The 24,180-nt window shown below is 35.1% G+C and overlaps 1 protein-coding gene across 1 annotated transcript in view; it reads right to left on the reverse strand.

Annotated features, from left to right (window-relative positions):
* Nucleotides 1–554: 554 nt before the first annotated feature.
* LOC126825243 (uncharacterized) overlaps nt 555–24,180 on the reverse strand; it is a 173,801-nt gene continuing 150,175 nt past the window's right edge. The window contains exons 6-9 of the mRNA XM_050554811.2: nt 13,911–14,049; nt 12,774–12,889; nt 11,502–11,574; nt 555–5,284 (exon numbers count right to left, since the gene is read on the reverse strand). Coding sequence (XP_050410768.1) covers nt 4,416–5,284; nt 11,502–11,574; nt 12,774–12,889; nt 13,911–14,049 — 1,197 coding nt within the window. The 3' untranslated portion in view covers nt 555–4,415. The remainder of the gene's footprint in view (nt 5,285–11,501; nt 11,575–12,773; nt 12,890–13,910; nt 14,050–24,180) is intronic.

Consider the following 24,180-nt stretch of genomic DNA (forward strand, 5'->3'; position numbering starts at 1 on the left):
ATTCCAATTCAACTCTTTATTTTGACCTCTGTCAAAGAGGGTTAGCTCCCTTACATAGTACCAATCACATACCTTCCCAATTTGCTTGTCATCCTTCCATTATTGGCCTAGGTAGACTTTTGTCTTCACGCCCCAGGGTGAGGTCATCAGGAGGGGCGTGTTCAGGAATTTGAGCAGTGAGGGGTCCAAAGTGGAGACAAAGTTAAGTTTGGGGTGAGGTCTGGGAGATTAGATAAGCTATGAGACGAGATTTAATTTCTGCACATTTTGATGAGTGGATTGAGGCCAAAAATGTGGCAAGGCTTTGCAGGTTTGTTTGATCAAGGCTCTGCGTGAGCTGGGGAGGGGCCAGACCCCCACCCCCACTCTTTGGACGTGTGTCTGGTCATGTGACACCTGATGATCAGTGTCATTTACTTATTAGGTAGTTTAAATTGATTGATTTGAACGTGACCATATGACATGGTAATATGACCACCCAGAGTGTTTTAAACATCACAGATAGTTGGCACTGTGGACTAGAAAAAATTAAACATCATCATACTATAGTTATTATGTCTTTTAATTACATCTTTTAATATTTAAACAAAACAACTAACTTATAACAAAAACTATACATATAAGAACTATAACAATAGTCGCTTCATCTCCTTGTAAATAATAATGATAAATACGGACCCCTTGAAGGAGACCTATCATTGTCTGACTCCCCGATTCGGGAATATACGAACCGGAATGTTGATTAGAGCAACCTACTGTTTAAATGTTCACAAAGTTAAATACTAATCAGCGATTGAGATTAAGGATTGGGCAAATATTATCACAACCCATGCATCATTCACGGACTCCAACCAGCTCAATCAAGGGGGAGGTTTTTATTTTACTTAAAGGACAACTCCACATGCTGTACAATTTGATATGTCAGTTTAGTTTTAAATATTGCATTGTATAATTTGTTTTTCGTCATTTCAGTAGAATTATCTCCCCCTTCCCACCCCCTACTCATACGAATATTAACAAAAAAGGAATTATTGACATGCATGAGATACTTAGTCTTGATTATCCAGTCCACTTGCGCTGCCAGTGAAAGTTACTAGAATCATGTTTCAAGATGAAGAATCATTTCTACATTTCTGTCAGGCTTGAGTAAATATAACTTTTTATTAGCAATCATCGAAATTTACTTAGAATAGTCCATGCCAATAATTGTTGTTTTTTCCAAGTTTCAAAAGCGGATAAGGTCATTGGTAAATAGTGATACAACTATTATTAACACGATAAGATAATCTCCCAATATTGCTTAGTTTGATTTTTTTTAGAATATTTAGTTAGTAAGTTGTGAATGCCTACAGGTGGAGGACATATTATCACATGATGTTTATGTGAATCGCATTTCAGAAAATCTAAAATTTTCACGGAATGTCATTTGAAAAGTCTTGAACTAAATACAATAGATTGTAACCAAATTGCAGTCCTTCACGTTTATAAAATTTTAAAAATGAGAAAAAAACTCCTGTAAAAAAATTCTTTTTAATTATAATGCAAGAGTAATTCTAGATTTTCTTGAATTAAGGAGAGCCAAATTGTATTTATATTTGGTGAATATGTTCGGTTAATAGGGTAACATCAGAATTATCATCATGGAAACTGATAGCTCAAACGTATGCAGTTTGAAAATAAACAAAAACTGAAAGTAGTTTATTAATCTCAATATTTAGGAGAGCGATTTAACTAATTTACAGGTGTCTTTAATGACTTCCGAGAAGGAAAGTCGAGGTGCGTCGAGAGGAGCAGCAGCGAAAGCTCAACTTAAATGTGAAGGACTGAAAATGAATGAATCTCCTAGTACTGTAAAGCATTCCTTTAAACTGGTAGTAGTCATAACAACTGAGATGGCTGACCTTATCTATTTTTCAAACAGTACTTATTGAGCATTGCTATTTTAATGAATGAAGATTGCTGAACATCAATTTGTTGACAGTCGCTGTCTTGTGTGGCTTTATGTTTTCACTCTATATTTACAGGACTATTAATAATTATTGCAAATACATCTGAAAGTTGACATTATATAATAATGGTGCCATACTCATAAATCTTAAAAGATCTGAAATCATCAAAATATTGTTATAGGCTAATTTTTTTCTTTATCAGTTGTTCCCCTTTAAATAATAATAATAATGCTTTAAAACAATTAGACAACTTATTCTGGGTCAGTTGTGCCCCTTTAAATAATAATAAGTCTATAATATTTTTTACATTAATTATCACAATATTTAATAATTGACCATTTCTGGATGTCTTATTCTCTATAAAAAAAAAAACGCTATGTTACGGACAACTTATTCTAGTTCAGTTGTCCCCCTTTAAATAATAATATTAATTGTTTTAAACAATAAGTCTATACTATTAACATTAATAATAATAATAAAAATTGTTCAAAACAATAATAAGTCTATGATATTTTTGTTACATTGATTATCACAATATTTAATTATTAACCGTTTCTGGGTGTCATATTCTCTTTAAAAAAAAAAACTTGTCACTATTATATAATATACACAGTTGTTGTGTGTTTTTTTAAAGCCAGTGTTAGATTTCTAAATCACTAGGTTTCTATTTATAACGATAAAAATGTACAATATATTTACATGTATATACTGAACAGTAATATAACTACCAGTGTGGAAAGTGCATGTATATATATAATCTTTATCTACAATATATATATATATATATATTTGATAATTAATTATAACAAAGTGAAAACGGAACAAGGTGAGCAGACATTTTTCGGCTAGCGTTCAAAGCCAAGTGTTTAATATAAACGAGTACCGATGTCATATTTTCATTTATACCACTAAACTATATTAAAGTATCCCCTAATTTTCCTGTAGTCAGGAGTCGTCAATAGGTTCCTTGACCTTTCACCTTTCAATCATAAAGCTTAGAAAATCTTTCGCCAATTCATAGTCATACGGGCCCGGTGAAAAAATTTCCGCTCACAGGGGGCATGCTATAGATGCAGAGCTTACCATGTATGGGCCTCCCCAAGATAATCTGGTAAAAAGTGTTTTTCTGCTATTCCATCCCATGGCTTAATATAGCTTAACTGCATTTCAATCAACCAATCAATCATTTACAGTCCATGGCGATGCAACCTTTGGGAGACAGATGGAAATGTAATGGCTGTGAACGCGTTTTCCTACTATTCAGTGTGGTCAAGTTGACTTGAATTCCAAATAACCAATCAATCGTTAAGACCATGTAGTCGCTGCCGGCAAAGCTGGTGTTCGCAGGGTCTGGGGTCCTTGCACTCCCTGAGAAAATTTCGAAAATTTTACCTGCTGCAAATGCATGTTTTAATCCATAGTCAATTCAGTACAAATCTGTGGTATTCAATTAAAAGAAAAGTAAGATTAGTGTTTTATTAGATTCCAGGCATTTGTTTTGCCATATAGATGATATATTAATTTTTTTTCGTCACTTTACCCATCTCCCCAAAAAATCAGATTGCCCAACCTTTGGGGCTCATATGCGGCCATTAAAATAGTCCCTTGGACCTCTCAGATCCCATATTTGGTAATTGAGGATATGCCATTTTGAACAATCATATGACAATACAGACATGAACATGATGGTAAAATGGCCAGCATAGCATTGCTATAACTCAGGGAAGTTTTGGGCCATCATAGTCTTTCAAACACATCGTCACAAAGCCATTGAATGTCAAAATAAACAGGTGCTTGCTAACAAAATGTTGACATATTTGAGCATATTGTGAAATATTTGCTGGTTTGTGTGCTAGTATCTACAAGGGAATGTGAACTACTCAAATCAAATCATGGTAATGCTGTAACTACTGCCTTCAGGAATATGGAGTAACCACAAAACTGCTGGGCTAGGTAATCAAACCAAACAGAACATTTGAGAGGCAACTGACCATTAAAAATTTGACAGCAATTTAAATAAAAATGTCATGCTTTATACCAAATCATAGCAACATAAATGTATATATTTTTTAAACGATACAGCAGGACAAGAACGCTGTTTCTGTATTGTAAAATTGACCCGCTACAAGGAAGCTGTTTTTGTATTGTAAAATTGACCCGTTAAAACTAATATTGCAGCGTTTCTTCAAATTTTCAGTATCTCAGTGTGCTGGTAGGGTTCACACATTTGTCGACAGAAGTATTTTAGACTTTGTTTAAAACTCATCTTTGAAAACAACTCCACTGGCTACATTTACTATTCACCGGATGTTACTCCATCTTGTTTTAATACTACTCCATCTTGGATTTACATCTTATTTTCTAGGTTCATATTGATACACATTTAATCCACCTGTACTGGTTGTACTGCTTCCTGGAACTTAGAACACTCTTACCCCACATCATCATGACAAAAAACATTTAACACTAAGATAACACAAAATTAACTCGGTGTGGTGAACGCTTTACCCTTTCCCTGTTACAGTTACCACTCAAGTCACTAGCTGAACTGTTTCGACTCAAGCAAGGGGTTAGCTGAGTGGCAGAATTATTTCTACTTAAGCAAGGGCTGATATCATTGGTTGATGATTTCCTACTCAAGCACGGACTCAGTTGAGTGGGTGAGGAATTCCTACTCACGCACGGACTCAGTTGAGTATTTGAGGATTTTCTACTTAAGCACGAACTAAGCTGAGAAGCTGAGGATTTTCTATTTAAGCATGGGCTGAGTTGACTGTTTGAAGACTTTCTACTCGTGCATGGACTCAGCTGATTGGATAAGTTTTTACGGCTCATGTAAGGACTCAGACTATTTGGCAAATCTTTTCGGGTCAGGATAGGGCTAACTTGATTGGTCGATCCCTTTTTATCAGGCAAAAGCTGCTGTTGTTCGATGGACTCAGCATCCGAGGGTATTTGAGTATTCAGTTCCGGGTTAGTGATTATGAATTCTGGGACAGGTAGATTCACATCATTAAAGGAACTTCGTCGACTAGAACTATCGATGGATGAACGACGCGAACTAATTGATATGTCGTTGTCGGAGTTGAGTGAGCGTGAATCGTAAGCATTGGGTACTGAGAGGAAATTATAACTGGTTACGGTATTCTCATTACTTGTACTACAACCATCATACTCATTTAACACACTTTCTCTTCGGGCAAACTGATTAATCTCCAGGTCCATGGAACCGGAACTAACAGACTCTTTGTCATCAGCAACGGATGCTGTGCTCATCACCAGTTTTACCAAACTGTAAAATTTTGAATCTTTTCGTCTTCGGGGTGCAAATTTTCCTGCAAAGAAAAATAAAAATGAAATATCAGTAATAAAATATTGGATATCCACGATTAACGAAATATTGGATGTTTTGTTATTAGCAAGTTAAATCGTGTTCTGTTATTCGTTATTGGCGATTAACTAAACAGAGCGTGTTTCGTCATTCAAGATTCAAATAACGAATACTGAGACAGAATGTGTTTCGTTATTCAGGATTGAAACAAAATTATTATTTTTTCTTATAAATTAATTTCATATCATTGTTGTCCATTTTGTCAAGTAAACTTGGTTCTTTATTTGATATTGAATAACAAAACATGATTTAACTTCACACTGCCTTGGATATTTGGAAATAACTTAATATCCTACAGAAATTTTATCTGCTTGCATTTGTTACATTATAGTTGGTGATGGTCATTTGTTACATTATAGTTGGTGATTTGGTGATGATCATTTGTTACATTATAGTTGGTGATGGGCATTTGTTACATTATAGTTGATGATGGTGATTTGTTACATCATAGTCATTGATGCTCATTTCATTGCAGTATACATTCTTTTTTTGTAATTTTTAATCATAGCTCATGAAAATGATCTTTTAATATATTTAATGTTTTGGTTGTAGAAAATACGAAATTGACTTCTTTATTCATATTTAACCTTAGAAATCCCCAATTTGCAGGACATTTTACTATAGTTGTTTTTGTTTGGCAGGATCTGGAATTGATCTATATTTGTCAGGATTGTTAAAAGAATCGGTAGGCATGTAATAATATGGTCAAAGTGTATCATTTTTGATCTTTCGTAGAAAATGGAATACAAAAATTACAAAAGGAGAAGGAGGTTAGAAAATGAATCTGAACAGACTAGAGATATTAGACGATGCCCCTTAACAAAAGTTTAGAGGACGTGATCAATTTGTCTGTCTGTGACAACTAGAGAATATTTCTTTCATAAACACAGAGTTCTATTATTAATAGAGATTGGATGAGATTGAGATACCCCCCCTGGGGTTAGTAGAAGTCGGTTATAGAGTATTATATGTTTATATTAAATTAGACCGACAACTATTCTAGGTAATAAACTAGTAATAGTATGTGATAAATTCGAATTTAATACTCATTGCTTAGAGTAGAAATATTTCACCAGAAGTTTCAATAGCAATAGCTGTATTAACCCTTTAAACAACAGATGTTCCATTTGGAACGTTAATCAGGAGGTCATTTTACAGTCATGACATATAAGTAAAAATTACAAAAAATGTTAAATATTTTATATCAAGGAATAGAGGAATTCAAGATCTTTCCAAAAATATATACATTTGTATGATTTATTCTTAAATTTAAAGAGCTGCAGGATACAATGTATATTCTTAACTATAACATTAGGCTTTTCCTAGTCAAAACACCCAACAATCTGACGGTTAAAGGGTTAACTCATGGCTGCGTCCCGAGCTTTAAGGTACTTCATGGCCCCTCTGGTTCTTCAACCTTTTACGGTAGGCACTAGGCTGCAGTACATAGCCCTACATGTATTTTGGGATCTCCTGAAGAAATCTACTTTTTAATATTTTTATTGCATGAGAAGAATACTTCTGGAAATAATAATGACGGAAACTGCAATACATACATGTAACCATAAATACATATTGGAGTCTCTTGAAAAATTTTAATTATTTTTTTGATATCTTTATTGCGCAAGAAGAATTCTTTCAAGAAAGTACTTTTTTGGAAGATAACTGATTTATAGTCATCTGAATATATATAATTATGATGTTAACTAAATAAAATATTGTGTGCCGAATTGGTGTTTTCTAAATTATAAATATATAAAAATACACAAATTGTACTTCTTTGAGTAACAATATTACACTAGAAGTCTTAATTACAAACTTCTACTGTAGTTATACTGGTAACAACATAAGGAGCTACTATTGCTTGGTTTAAGCAGACAATTATGATGCGTAATAAACAAGCCAAAAGTGAGGTTGATATACCCTGCCTTAATCTCATAATAAATAGATGACACATATTAATTACTTGCACATTTTTCTTTTAATAAAGCATTGATTAATCAAATATCTTATCATTCTGCGTAACCAAGTTTCATCACTCTTATAGAATTGTCACCTGTCCACAAATTCGTGGATCATTACACGGGCTAAGAGGTGTAGCTAGGCTGACCACAAATCAACCTCATTTTGCCCTACATAACTAAACAAAACCTAAAATCCATGTAAATTTGTTCATAATTCGAGAGCGTACATTTATTTACAAGGAAATCATCACTAACATAGAAAGTTTATAATTGAAAGATGTAAATCTGTTTACAACACAAGGACGTAAAATCATTTATAGCTTTGGAAATAAAACAGCTTACATAAAACGAATTACACTTCATGAATATCAACTATCTGCATTTGAAGATCACAAACTATTTACAATTCATGGATTTCAAACTATTTACATTAGAAGGACACAAAAGTTTAATTGTTTACATTAATGGGCCCTGCGGTTCACCACAATGGAATAATGAAACTTATTACAATTCATGGATATGAAACATTTGAAGGACATTAATTTTTTTTTTGTTCATGGTGAAAGAATGAAACTTATTACATTTCATGGATATGAAACATTTGAAGGACATTAATTGTTTACATTTGAAACTCTGTTCATAGTGAAAGAATGAAACTTATTACATTTATATGAATATTTTGGAGGCCATTAATTGTTTACATTTGAAACTCACGGTGAAAGAATGAAACTTATTACAAACTAGAACTGCGAAGCAGTAATGACGGGTTTCACCGGTGCCACGTTACCCTTGAACTTATGTCACTTCCGGTACCAATGAAACCGTTAAACAGGTTTCCACATAAGCATTGCCACATGAAATAAAATGGACGCAGAAACAACCAAATCCAGCAATCAATTCATTTGCTACATGTCAGTGATCCTGTCAAAATTACATTACTTCCGGTGATAATGAAAATGTTAAATTGGTTTATGAAATCAGAAATAGCATCATCACATGTTGAAAATTTTATGTAAATCCTATAATAATTGCCACCTTTATAGACCAAAAACCTTGAAAAATGACTTGTAGAAAATCGCCTATTTCTCTGCAACCGTACAAGTTAGAAACCATTTTGAGGTATCTGTATGATCGAATGAGTTCATTCTATTTGTTGATTGGAATCAAATATCATAATTTTAAAAACATTACAAATCTGATTCATTTGAATAAAATATCTGTTTTGAAGGCTAAAAATACAGTTTTTGCCAAAATGACGCTACTTCCGGTGATAATGAAAATCTTAAATTACTTGTATGATATCGTAAATGGCATTATGTATCACAGTGAAAATTTCATGAAAATCGAATAATAATTGACACTTTTTTTGACAAAAAAACCTTAAAAAGTGACCTGTTGAAAATTGCCTATTTCTCCGCAACTGAACAAGTTAGAAACCATTTTGTGATATCTATATGATCGTAAGGGTTCATTGTATTAGTTGATTTGAATCAAATATCAAAATTTTAAACAAATAACAAATATGACTCATTTGAATAAATTACTGGTTTCGAAGGCTATAAATACAATTTTTGCCCAAATTACGTCATTTCCGGTGATATTGAAAATGTTAAATTGGTTTGACCTAGTTAAAATTGACATTACACATCAAATGGTGTCACTTTTATGAAAATCGAATAATAATTGACTCTTTTACAGGCAAACTAGCGTAAAAAGTGACTCATGCAAAATTGCCCATTTCTCGGCAACTGCGCATATTACAAATTAATTTTCACATACATTCTCTCCGTATAGATTATTGCTACGAGTTTATGAAAGTTACGAAGTAATATTTTAAAATATGAAAACGCTGAATGGGTTGTAAATAGCTTAATTTTACACCTTTTTTCACCTTTTAATCGAAATAGCCCGAAAACGGAATCGAAATTAAAAAAAATGGTCCCAACATTTTGTGCGCCTTTAAAGGGCGCACAATTTCAGTTATACCAGATTTGAAAAAAATAATATTTGCTTTCGAAAAATGGTACCTAACTGTCAAAATTGTAGTTTTTTGTCAATTTACGCCACTTCCGGTGCCGACAGATAACACTATTGGTAACAAAAAAAATGACAATTGAGACAACGGGGCATATGAACTTTGTTTTATACAAATCGAACAATAAATAATTAATCTAGGACTGAAAAACTGAATTAGCCAATGGGGGCCAAGGAAAATTACCGAGACAAAAAATTTTCACATTTTTGCCCAAGTCAGAGGACTCGTTATATTTGTGTAAAACACGATTAAAAAATATTCATAAATAAAAAAGTTTTTTGTAAAAATTTAAATTTTCTAAATTTAGCGCCTAATATCTGCGAAGATTTGCCGAAAATCAAAAATCAAAAGTAGCGTAGCTATGTGCCCCGTCTCCGGCTATGCCAAAAAGCATCGAAAGTTAAAATCCAATGATTATTGTTAAAATTACTGCAATATTTCTAAAAACGATAGCTTCGGTGATTTCGGACATTTCGCATTGTCGCAGAACGTTCAAAATAGCTTTATCCTCTAAGTCACACCCACTTTTCCGATAAAACCGAAGAAATCGTAACGATCCGACAATCAGTTGCTGAGATCTACTCAAAACAAAAGAAGAATAATAATAATAAGAATAATAATTTTAACAAAAACAATAGTGTTTCACACAAGCTACGCAGTGTGAAACCCTAATAATTGTTTACATTTGAAACTCTGTTCACGGTGAAAGAATGAAACTTATTACAATTCATGGACATTTATTGTTTACATTTGAAACTGTGTTCGTGGTGAAAGAATGAAACTAATTACGATTTATAGATATGAATATTTTGAAGGACATTAATTGTTTACCTTTGAAACTTTGTGGTGAAAGAATGAAACTTACTACAATTCATAGATATAAATATTTTGAAGGACATTAATTGTTTACATTTGAAAATCTGTTCACGGTGAAAGAACGATACTTATTTCATGGATGGCAAACATTTGAAACATTTGAAGGACATTAATTGTTTACATTTGAAACTGTGTTCACAGTGAAAGTACAAAACTTATTACAATTCATGGATGTCAAACATTTGAATCTGTGGTTCACGGTGAAAAAATGAAATGAGACAAATCTGTAGTGCCATCTGGTGTTCGTTATTTAAAACACAAAACTTACTTCCAGAACCCTAGAGTTCGTAGACTTATATTTTTCAATTTTTCAAATTCGGCTTTCATAAAAATATAATATTACAATTATTCATCTAAATACTTTAGTTTAAAGTGGCAATGAATCTGTGTAAATTGAAATAATTTGGAAGCCATCAATAATCCTTTTAATCATATGTTGAATATGTATATTATTTTAATGTATATCAGTTTAAGCCCCGGGTAAGTGCTAAATTATTCAATAACGCCCATTGTATAACTCTTGATAACAACATTTTTTATAATTATAAAGAAACACTGGTTGCCTATTTTAGTTGACAATTAATTTAAGAAATAAAGGGAGTTTTTAAATGTTGTTATTGAGAAATGTGAAAGTTTCTAATATTCCTTAAAGATACATTATGGGAGATTCGATAACGCGTTGGCAGTTCTCACTATAATAGTTAAAAACTAGATAACGTAAAGGCAATAACGAATGAAATTTCTGCCTAGCCTCGGTCATCATTACTAAAGTCAGTACGATAAACAGCATAGTCTCGATTATCTATTTAATCGTTTAATCGATAAGGAAAGTTATGCAGTAAATCGGCTCACAATCCACTTAAGATAGCAGGCTAGCGATGCCATCAAGAGTTGATTATGGTCTGGATAAGTTAATTAATGTCTAATTAATAATTTAGATAACATTTCAGGCCTAAAGAAAGACCTGCGATAGACAGATTTAGCTCTTGCATAATGTATGTTTAAGTTTGTAAATGGCCATATAATATACCAGCACTTTTTACTTCCATGCAAAGTGAGTAAAACATTGGCTCGGTAACCTGGAGGTCCCATGTTTGATCCCTGGTTGACCGGCAAGGGACATTGTATAGTCATTCGGATGGAACAAAAAACAGGTCCTGTGCACACATTGGCGTGCATGTAAAAGAAGTGGATGTGGTCTGTTTTTATATTTTTTACTATCAATATTCTTACTTTAAAGCGGCAAAAGAAAATGGAACTAGAATAAAAAAAAAATATAAAATTACCTAATAAATTATCAATCTTCCATTCTTCCATTCCATCTTTTATACAAAATGCACGAACTTCATGTAATAAACTCTGTAAAATAAGAGAAAGAAATGAGGTTTAATGGCCAGTTAAGACAAACTAGGTAACTTCAGAACTAATATATGGTAATCTTGCATGTAGGTGTAGGGGTTCTTTGGCATGGAAGGAAACCACAAAGGACATAAACTAAAGAAAAACCATGAGGATGTAGGCAGCAGGCCTCAAGAGAAGGGGGATGCAGCCGGTGCGCCGCCCTAGGACCCATAGAGTCTATGGGGCCCATGAATACCAAAGACCGAGTTCAAAATTGAGATGATCAATTATGCATGGATTTTTTATTGTTCCTTTGAACTTCAAAGTTTGAAGCTTATACAAAAGTTTTCGCTTTATCGCAATCTGCTAGTGAATCATCTAGATATGACTAGTGGTAATGGAAGGGGGGGGGGGGCGGGAACAAAGAAAAGTCTCGCCCCAGCACATTTGTTTCCCCTCAAGGTGACCTTACTCATTGTTATGGTACTTACAAGCCAGTGATCGAAACCACACTATAAAATAAAATAAAACCAAGTACGAACAATACAAACCATTAGACAAAATTCGAAGTCCTTAAAAAACGGTATAGGCAAAATAGTGTAATATGGCAAAATAGTGTAATCAGCATATGGACTGTTCACCGTGTACAAAATACTCGACAAACAGTGGTAACAGGTGTCCGGAAGAGTAAGCTTACCCTGCCTGGCGCCACACTCGCCATAGCTGCATCCAAACTATTAGGCGAAATCTCGGTAAAATAGCGTGATTGGCCAATGGACTATCGGTATGCAAAATGCACGTGATGAACAGTGTTAACGATGTAGTAGACAGATATTATCAGTGAGATTGTATCTGCGTCAATTAAATATATCCAGAATAATAGCCGAGAGAGACATGTTATATTTACCAATCAAGTCAATATGACACCCATAAAACTTTTTAAAGGTTTTAATAAGTTTAGTTCGCAAGTATCCCTGTAGTTGAAGCTTAGATGACAAATGCCTCGATCTACTTAAAAAATCAGAATAAAATGAACAAGCTCTCGCGTAACGAATTAGTTGAGACACAAACACTCCATAAGCTGGTGATATTGGAATGTTACTACTTGGAAAGTTACTCAATGACAGATGTTACGATCTAAACCCAAGCATTAGATCACTAAAAACGAAAAAATAAGAGAATTAATAAATATTAATAATGGCATCAATATGTCCTACCTTAAGTTCATCCACCTCATTCCTCAAATTATCGACAGTTTTATCAAGTTTCTTTTTCCGACTGTAAAGAAGTCGAAGTTTGACATGTTCATGATCTATCACAGCTACAACTAAACCTGAAATTGTAAAAATAATACTTCTCAAAATAATAAGTGTTTACACATATAGGTAAAGCGGTAGACACATTAGCCGAATCAATCAGCACCGAATATTATTCGGCCGAATGGATGGACACACTAAGCGAATGTTTCGCCTGATTCACCAGTCGATTGCATCACCTTTCACATCACATGATTAAACATGGCGTGGACCACGTCTTCAAATAATCACGTGACTTGTGAGTTGTGATTGGCTAATGAATTCTACATTCGACCGAATTCTTCGGCAAAGCGGATACACTAGGCAAATATATCAAATATGTTTGATTCGGGCGCATCATTCGGTCGAATAGAAATTCGGCAAATGACAGTGGACACACTAGGCAAATTTTAACACCGATTGATTCGGCCAAACGATTCAACCAAATCGTTCGGCTATTGTGTCCATCGCTTAAGAAATCGAAACAGCTTTACAGACAATATTGTGCTAACATATGAAACCGAAATAAAATTGTAACTGTTTATATGTAACATGCAACAAATATTGCACTTCTTTAGCCCACTTTTGCAAGAAAGATTTTTATTTCATCTGCCATGGATTTATTCTGGACAAAATGGTAAGAAAAAGGTCCAGAAATTGTTTGCATCTCTTTGTTCGGCAATGATCTTAAAATTCCTGTATCCGCCTCTGTTATCTATTTTTAAACTATGATAGCAAAAACGGTAGTGCATCTTTAAAGAATAAACTATTTCGAAATGAAATGAAATGAAATGGGGTTTAACGTCCTACTGTTCTGCTCTGAACTGGGCTAATTAAGACAGGCATACGCCATACAGTGTGCTATGAGGGAAATTTTGCCCGGACAGCGGCACTACGGCCTACTCTTATATCGAATTCCAACTGTCAAGGGATCTTTTGCGTGCATGCCAATGTGTACACAGGACCTCGGTTTTCCGTCCCATCCGAACAACTAGACAGCTGTCCTTGTTAGGCCCTCCGTCCTGCAAAACTATTTTGAATAATCAAAATCATACTTACTATTGACTACCCGTATAACTCTCCACGGCAAGAGAAAAGCAAGTATAAAAACTGGATCACTAATAGCAGAATTTGATAATCCCTTGAGGAATATCAGATCTACTATAAACGAGAGTAAAATAATCACAGCATCAAAAACCTGAAAAATATCCAACACAAACATTAGAAATGCCTTATGCTGGTGGGTTGTAAAAATTATTTCATAAGCCTGTATCTCACCCCGCACAAATCCTTCCACTAAAACTCAACACCTGATAACATTTTCACTTCCCTTGTTTTCATATATATTTTTTTGATGTGCCAAGTATTTTTCTCTTGTTTATTCTTAAAGAGAGGGAGAGGGGGCTTAATGTCCACTCAACACATTTATAGACTAACATATTGTTACATTATGTTTCAATTATTCCCATGCACGTTGTTTTGTTTTTTGGGTTTTTTTAAAAAAAAAAATTAGAAGTAATGTTTTCATCTGGTATCCATGTTACTGAAGTGTCAAGTGTTTTTCCCCTGGTTTAATTTTCTTAAAAAAACATTGGTAATGTTTTCATCTGGAATCAACTTTCTCTAGAATTAAGACTTTCAAAATCCAAGGAAACCTTTAAATCTCAGCTCAAAACATTTATGTTCCGAAATCTCTTGTGAAAGAAATAATTAGTGATACTGGAACCAGTGAGGTATTAGAAACTTTAGAATTATTATGTTTATGTGCTTTATAAAATGTTGATATATTATTATTATTATTATCTATGTTACTGAAGTCCTTTGGTTCAATATTTCTCTAATAACATAAAATGAAACGAGGTTTAACGTCCTACTGTTCTGCTCCGACTGTGCTAATGAAGACGAGCATACGCCATACAGTGTGCTATGAGGGAAATTTGGCCTGGACAACAGCGCTACAGCCTACTCTTATATCAAATTCCAACAGCCAAGGGATCTTTTACGTGCACGCCAATGAGTACACAGGACCTGTTTTTTTTTATCCCATGCAAACAACTAGACAGCTGTCCTTATCAGGCCCTCCATCTTCCACCACTGACAAGGGATAGCCCAATGAACTTTCTCGGCTAAAGCGGAGACCTCTAGACTAGCGAGCCAGCATTTTACCCACTTAGCCACCGTGGCTCCCCCTCTAATAACATAGAGCTCATATAGTTTTAGTTGTAATGAAATGGGGTTTGACATCATACTGTTCTGCACCAACTGGTCCTAATGAAGACAAGTTTGGTTTTGGTCATTGCAGGAGGGGGTTTGCCAGGTTCCTGTTAAAGAAATCTGACAATGCATGATGTCTTCATGATCTCCAAATTACGTAGGCATACATATAATATACCCACTGAGTTTTTTAAAGAGAGAAATCCAACACCCTGTTTGACGTCAATCACATTGTGTGATTCAATTTCATTGATACAAAGTATTAATTGTGATATCACATATGTCAATATCATTATCTCGCACTTCAAATGCCCATCCCATCCCACTATTTGATGATATTGGATAAAGCACATAAAACTGGACTGTCTTAACTGGATCTGCCTCTGGTATATTGTACCATAATGCTTGATGTAAAATCAATTCTAGTAACTTTCTTTTTTTACTATACATGCTGTAAGTGTCTCTTTAAACTAATATAACCATCCTCCAACCCACCATAATTTAAATATATATTTATCTATTATTCCACTGGCTGAAATCTTCAATTGGAAGAATAACACGATTTAAAACCCTCAATTGATTTTTAAACAATCCCAGCAGACTAAAACTGAAATCCTAATTCATGCAAATTCACTTTATCAGACAGTTTATAGCTATCAATCGAAAAGAAACCCAACCAAATGGGGTAGCCCTGTATAAGTTTAGATACAATTAAAGTTGATGTATAATGTACTTTTTTAAATATCAGATTTGATATTAAACCAGTCAGTGAAAAAAGTCAGGTTGTGTTTTCTATCATTACCCAATAAAGGAAGTCTGCCCACGATGAAATGAAATGGGGTTTAACATCCCACTTTTCTGCACTGACTGGCCTGATGAAGACAGGCATATACAGTGTGCTTTGAGGGAAATTTTGCCCGAACAACAGTCCTACGGCCTACTCTTAGTTCAGATTCCAACAGTCAAGAATTCTTGTACGTGCAAGACAATGTGTCCACGGGAGTTTGAGTGTTTTTCCCATCTGAACAACAAGACATTTTCCTTGTCAGGCTCCTAGTTCTGCACTAACGACATGAGGAAACCGTAATGGAAAATCCAGCTAAACTGTGTCTGCGAAACCCGAGAACTGTTGGTTAGCGGGCCAGCATCTTACTCACTGAGCCACCACAGACCTGATTTCAATCATAACATATATATGTAGAGAATATTGGAAATCAAGTAAATACCTAATGTTTTTTGCAGCAGGTCATCTGTGATATAACTCATGAGAGAGAGAGAGAGAGAGAGAGAGATAGAGAGAGATAGAGAGAGAAAGAGAGTTTAATTCCACTGGACACAAACTAGGTCATTTCAGGACTAATATATGGTTCAATTTTAATCTTATTTCAATAATTCGCATGCGTGTAAGGGGTCTTTAGCAGTGGCAGGAAACTGGAGCACCTGAGGAAAACCCACAAGGTTCAACAGGCGACCCTACTCCTTGTCACGACCCTACTCCTTGTCATGTACAAGCTGGGAATTGAAACCACACCACTTGACTCAATGACAGACCTTATGATCTAACACGCATGTGTTAACCATTCAGCCACCCCACCCCTCTTCACATGACAAACCCATAATCAACTCTCTAGACCATTGGATGGTCATGATTTTTATTGAATTAAAACGCAATTGCCATTGAATAATTTTATTTAAAAATGGAAAATCAAGAATTTGTTTATTATCGTAACAATGGCAGCAATGAAAATCGAGACTACACTATTCTTATCAAAACTTCCAACATTCTCAACCTGGCTCAGAATGAAATAATTTGACTGAAATTTTCAATATATTCCTTTTTCATTATCTATTTTCAAACTATTATAGCAAGAACTGTCAGCTCTCTATCTAAATCTTACATAACGCATCTTTAAATTAAAAAAAAAGAAATAGGTTGCACAACTTTGAATCGATATTCAATTTGGTTTATTCATGAAAAACCTATGCTCTCTCTCTCTCTCTTTCTCTTTACCTTAGTTCAACTCGGTTACAGATAATTTGGTGATAATAAATCAAGTTATTCTGAAAACCCCATCAAATTGTTTTTACTAGATATGGCAAGAAGTCCAATTCTATTGTTTTTTTAGTTTTAGTAATTTATGTATAGAATTGGAATTTAACTTATCAGCTACCCAGACAGCCATCATTACTGTCTTTGATCAGGTTCAGGGTTTCTATAAATTTAAATACATGTTTGTGAAAGGGTTTAGTTTGGAGATTTAAGAGATTCCTTTGAAGATCCTTAATTGTACATAAATGAATGGAGGGTATATTAGTGCTATATTAGACTTGAACCTATGATTTCAAGATCCCATATTAAGTTTTTGCTCCACCGCTTTCTACCATATACATCAAATTGGAAAGTTTCAAAGCTATCTCAATTATGAAAATAAAGCAAAACCCATTCACACATTCATCTCAACTAAACTAGATTACCACAATGGTTTACCATGGCAAACCAAACTATCAGATTAACCAACTACAACATGTTCAAAATTCAGAAGCTCAACTCCTCACTAAAACTAGAAAAAATCAATACATCTCCCCTGTATTGCAATCCCTACATTCTCTCCCACTTCAGCAAAGAATTAAGTTCAAGTTACTCCTCTTCGTCATCTTCAAAGTGTTAAACAGCTAGCCCTATCTTATATAAAGTCTTGCAGAACCCTATACTACAAGCAGAAGTCTCTCAGAAGAGACATCTTCTAAAATCTCCAACTATTAAAGTTAAAATTTCATATTTTCTAAGAAAGTCAAAACATAATTATTTCTATGTCTTTTGCTCAATAGGTTATCAACTCACTATTATATGATCTTTCTCACACTTAAAAATCTTCACACCTGAAATAATAACACCATTACCTCCTTGTTTTCCTATTGCCCACCATGGAATAGCTATCTTCAAACGTTTGAATTTGAAGTTGAAAATGATATTTTTGCCAATTTCTCAACTGGCAATAGTGAATTATAGAATTAATAGGATTATTCTTTAACAAGGTAGGACTGTTTATAGATATCATCTATTTTAGGGCTTTATTTTAATACATTTTAAAAATATAACTTAAAAATATGAAATTGTAACTTTAACTTACAACTTGGAAAACGTGCCTTTTTCTATGCTGGACCCTTTCTACGAAATAAACGACCAAAGTCAAAGAAACAGTTAACACATGTGGACTATTTTAAAGCTCAACTCAAAAACATTCTTGTTTCAAAACCCTGATCTGTAAAATAATCAGTGAATATAACAACCAACAGCGCCTTAGAAACCGTTCTTCAGTATTAACACGCTTCATAAATGATAAAGACCCCTATGCACAAGCAAATTATTGAAATAAAATTCAAACATACATTAGTCCCAAAATGACCTAGTTTATGTCAAATAGATGTTAATCCCCATTTCTGTCTCTAAAATACACCTTGCAAATTCACAACATGTAATTGTGTTCTTCCCTTCAATGTATCTAGATTCAATCCAAATTAACTTTTTTTGTTATACTTATTAAATCTGTTTCTTTTTTTTATGAATCTTATAATTTGTACACAAACTCAGTGGAATAACAATCAATTTCATGGTCTATTCTATAATTCAATGTAGTTCAATGTAATTGAATAAACTGATACACTCTTCCATCCTGACATGGCTTTTTTTGGCTTATACAACTCTCTTCATTCTTTTACAACTCTACACAACACAACTCTATTCATTCTTATACAACTTTGTTCTTTCTTATACAACTTTGTTCTTTTTTTTACAATTCTGTTCATTCTACTATAGCTTTATTCCTCCTGGTTCAAGTTTTTTCTTTATAAGACACATTTGTTTTAAAATAAAGCATTGTTCTTCTATAACAATTTTTTTCTTATTAATGCATCTTTATTCTTATTAACAAAACTTTATTCTTATCGATACATTCTTATCAATACAGCTTTATTCTTATTGATACAGCTTTATTCTTAACGATTCAACTGTATTCTTAATGATAGGTTACAACTGTATTCTTATTAATACAACTGTATTGATACAACTTTGTTCTTATTGATACAACTTTATTCTTAACGATACAACTGTATTCTTATTTATACAGCTTTGTTCTTATTTATACAGCTTTGTTCTTATTTATACAGCTTTGTTCTTATTGATTGTTGACCGCAGGAATTCTACAGATCATCAGGGAATCATTTAGTAGAATCACAATATGTACAAAAGATATCATATCATATGGATGACCAATAATATGCTCAAACTCAATGATGACAAAACAGAGGTCATAGTTATTGGTACCAAACAACAGCTTTCTAATAAATCAGCATCAACCATCCAAATTGCGTTAAGGATCTTGGTGTCCATCTTGCTTCTGAGCTTAGTATGGAGAACCATGTCAATCAGTTGTGTAAAGTCTGCTACTTCCATCTCCGGTCTATCTGACAAATTCGACATTTTATTACAAAGGATGCTGCACATACTTTAGTCAGTTTCCTCACGACTCGACTACTGTATTAGTCTTCCCTGTGATATCAATCAGAACCTGATAAACAATCTTCAAATTGTACAGGGGGTTGGATGGTTAATGCATGTGTTGTATCATAAGGTCTGTCATTGAGTTAAGTTGAGCCTCCGGTTTCCTCCCACTGCTAAAGACCCCTACGCACAAGCGAATTAATGAAATAAAATTAAACCATATGTTAGTCCCGAAATGACCTAGTTTGTGTTGAGTGGATATTAAACCCAATTTCTCTCTCTCAAATTGTGCCAAACCCCTGCATCAAGGATTGTTTATAGATCAGATAGAAAGTGCCATATTATTCTGATTGTAACAGAACTACACTGGCTACCAATCAGCCACAGAATCCATTTCAATTAAACTCCTGTGTATGGCCTATAAATGTTTAAATAGAACAGCCCCAGAATATCTTGGCTCAATGCTATCTGAATATATCACCAAATGCACCCTAATGTCACAAAATCATCGCCATCTAACAGTACCAAGATATAGACTTAAATCCTTTGGGTTTCAACGACTTTCACACATTGTACTAAAACTATGGAACTCTTTATCTGTGCATCTCAAAACTTTACAATGTTTGGAAACTTTCCAATCAAAACTAAAACTAAACAAACCTGCCTCATGGGGCATATTGTTTGGATGGAATGGGCGCATTATTGTTTTTATTATTATTGATTCAACTTTATTCTCTGGGATACAATTTTCCTTACAATTTTATTCTCACTGGCCATCTTGTCTCTGTTGTTAAAGTTCCAATTCTTGTGAATGGAATTTATTTACATAAATTGATATTCACACAATTTAAGCTGCCAGACTTGAATTCTTTTTCTCATTCTTCAGGTCACAGTTTTTGATTTATTGTAAAGTCTGTTGTCGAGTTGGATGTGTGATCAGCCAAACAGGTATGGAAATAGATCTGACCTTTTCTAATGATCTGATGTGCTGTGCACTTAGCTGGGATAAAACTGTCTTATTACAAGCTTCTCAGTACAAACTATAGCATGGAATGTCACAAGTAATACGATTGGCTGTATTATTTGTTATAATAGTTAAACATAAAACGTTAGTATGATGACACAGATTTAAGATCAATATGACGTCATAGAAAACCAGACCCTCCCAATAGTATTGCATTTTAAAAAGACTAACTTTAAATGACATCGATGCCTGTCTAGAATTAAAATCTTTAATCTTCAGATACAGGCAATATAGTGATATATATAACTGATTTTGTTTTCCACAGTTGGATCTTTTCCACAGTCAAAACAAAACTTTGATAAGAGGGAGAGAAATGGGGTTTAACGTCCACTCGACACAAACTAGGTAATTTCGGGACTAACATATGGTTTTTAATTGTATTTCAATAAAACATATGGGCAGGCGACCCTACTCCTTGTCATGTACAATCGGGGATTCGAAACCACACCAGTTGACTCAATGGCAGGCCTTATGATACAGTGTGCACGTGCTAACCATTCCGGCATCCAACCCCCCCAAACTTTGATAAGGGGATCATGTCGCTCAGTGGGTAAGACGCTGGCTCGCTAGCCTGGAGGTCGGGTGTTCGATCCCTGCATTGGCCGAGGAAGTTCATCCAGATTTTCCGGTGTGGTTCCCCCTTGTCAGTGATGCAGGACGGAGGGCCTGAAAAGGACTTCTGTCTAGTGCTTTGGATGAGACGAAAAACCGAGGTCCCGTGTATACATTGGAATGCACGTAAAAGATCCCTTGGCAGTAGGAATTCGATATAAGAGTAGGCGATAGTGCCGCTGCCCGGGCAAAATTTCCCTCATAGCACACTGTATGGCGTATGCCCGTCTTCATTAGCCCAGCATAGGAGCAGAACAGTAGGATGTTAAACCCCATTTCATTTCATTTCATTTCCAAACTTTGATAAAGAGTGTTTTATCCTGAACTGTTATGAAGGTAAATAAACAACCTCTCATTTCAACGCAAGTCAAATTTTGTACTTCTGTACTAAAATTGTAAATAAACTAACTTCTGCTTAATATTTCGAAATGAATATTTAAGCTATGGGCAGACGAGCATATATTTTTGCCTGATTGCGGCGATTTTTTACGTCCGATCACGAGTTGGCACATGTAGCGATAGTCTCAAGAGCGTACACCACTCTGTGAGTAAATATGCACGTCTGCCCTAGGTATTAGTCTACAGTTTTTGTATTGTCACTTACTAATCGAAATAACATACTGCAACCTAATTCAACTCTTTATTGGGAATGAAATTAGATAGCCACACAGCGGCAATGCCTCAACAGCAGCATATGAAAAAGGAAAATTTTGGATGATGGCCAAATTAAATATTTCGTCAAGGGGGGGGGGGATAAATCTGGCACTGAAAGTAAGAGAATGCTGAAGAATAACAATTGGGTTTGTCCACCAATGGCCACAATGCTTCCAGCCAAATTTGAACAGAATTCGTCAAACACTTAAACCTCTATCATGATCACATGCCAATTGTTGATGGATGGACCGACGGATAGAGTGACAACATGATAGTTGATATGCCCACATGGGCATATGAAAATTGAGTTTAGCTGAGCATCCTACTTTTTTTTCTGCACCAAATGGGTAAATGAAGATGGGCAAGTGCCATACATTGTTCTAATGCATACTCTTGTTTTAATTTCCGACTGCCAGGGGATCATTAAAACGGTACACAGTTTGACCTAAATCAAAGGTTAGGTTCATCGCTTTCAATAGTACGTGCAGGACCGCACTCCACGCTAATTAAAACTGACACAAAGATTGCAAGCAATGAACAACAAACGTATATTATCTAATCAAGTGAATGGATCCGGGGGGCCAGCTGTAAGCATCCAGTATGCTGTACAGTCCTGAGAGAAATAACATGATATTCAGTTGTTGAATGTAATTTGCTATTTGACATGAGCACATGATTATTAAAATGACATGAATAATGTTTTATTGATTTAATTTCATTAGATTCAGGGAACAATGATCCATTACTCTATCTAGTTAATTTTCTGATGTGGTAAGATTTTTTTGAAATGACTGTACATTTCTTTAGTCAGTGACAGAGGGCCTGACAAGGGACAAGGAATAGTCGTTCGGATGGGACGAAAAACTGAGGTCCTGTGTAGACATGGGCATGCACATAAAAGAACCCTTGGCAGTTGTAATTCGATATAAGATAGGCTGTAGCGCTGCTGTCCAGGTAATATTTAACATCCTACTTTTCTGCCCAAACCGGGCTAATAAAGAATGGTATATGCCATGTGTTTTCACCTACACTTCATCCATTTCAACTGTCAAGGGTTCTTTTACATGCGCACTGACATCATTTTTTTGTCCCATCCAAATGACTAGACACTGTTTATTGTTTGACCCTTTGTCCTGCTATATTGACACAGGCAAACACGCTGGAAAATTCGGAGGTACTTTCTAAACAAACTATGGAATGAAACCCGATACCTCCTGGCTGGCGAGCCAGCACTTCACCCACTGTGCCAGAATGAGAAATGGGGTTTTATGTCTACTTGACACAAACTGCGTCATCTCAGGACTAACATATGATTCATTTTATTTCAATAATGCGCTTGCGCATAGGGGTCTTTAGCAGTGGGAGGAAACCGGAGAAAACCCACAAGGTTGGGGAGGCGACCTAGAGAATCGAAACCATGCAAGTTGACTCAATGACAGACCTTATGATACAATGCGCACATGCTAACCATTCAGCCATCCAACACCCCCTGTTTGGGCTTCAAATGCTATAAATGAAATGAAAGGGGTTTAAGATCCTTTTTTTCTGCACCGACTGGGCTATTGAAGACGGTAAAATGTGATATATAAATTATCATACTATTCAAAAAAAGTAGGGGATATTTGATTTTTAAGTGTTATTAAAGTCACCTAATGAAACTGACGAAGAAACAAATGACAAAATGAAATGAAGTTCACATTCATCGATTTATTCCAAATGATCGTTAGACTAAGTAAGGCACAGACTGACCATTATAAGGGTAAAATGATACCCGGGGTCACACAGCAAAGTTACCACAGCATCACAACCAAGTCAGTTACGGGTAAATCCTCCTCTGTTTGCCAAACAAGCATTGATCCGACGTGGCATACTCCTAATGAGACGTCTAAGGTCATTTTGGTCCAGATTGTCCCATTCCTCTTGCAACGCAGAAGCAAGTTCTTGGACATTGGCAGGACGTTGTTGACGTTGACGTAACCTCTGTCCAAGCATGTCCCAGACATGCTCGATGGGGGAGAGGTCGGGACTCAGTGCTGGCCAAGGTAATGTGGTGATGTTCTGTTGTTGGAGGTAACCTGTAACGATCCTGGCCCTGTGACATCTTGCGTTGTCATCCTGGAAGATGAAACGGCGGCCATGACGTCGTGCGAACGGCACAACATGGACTGCCAAGATGTTGTCCCGGTAGTACTGGCCTGTAACACGCCGTGCAACAACATGTAAAGCCGTTCTTCCAGCAACAGTGATGCCTCCCCACACCATAACAGAACCACCCCCAAATCGATCATGTCTGATGACGTTAACGTCTTGGAAGCGCTCGTTTC

This window comes from Patella vulgata, chromosome 6 (genome assembly GCF_932274485.2).
Source record: "Patella vulgata chromosome 6, xgPatVulg1.2, whole genome shotgun sequence".
Classification (NCBI taxonomy): Eukaryota; Metazoa; Mollusca; class Gastropoda; family Patellidae; genus Patella; species Patella vulgata.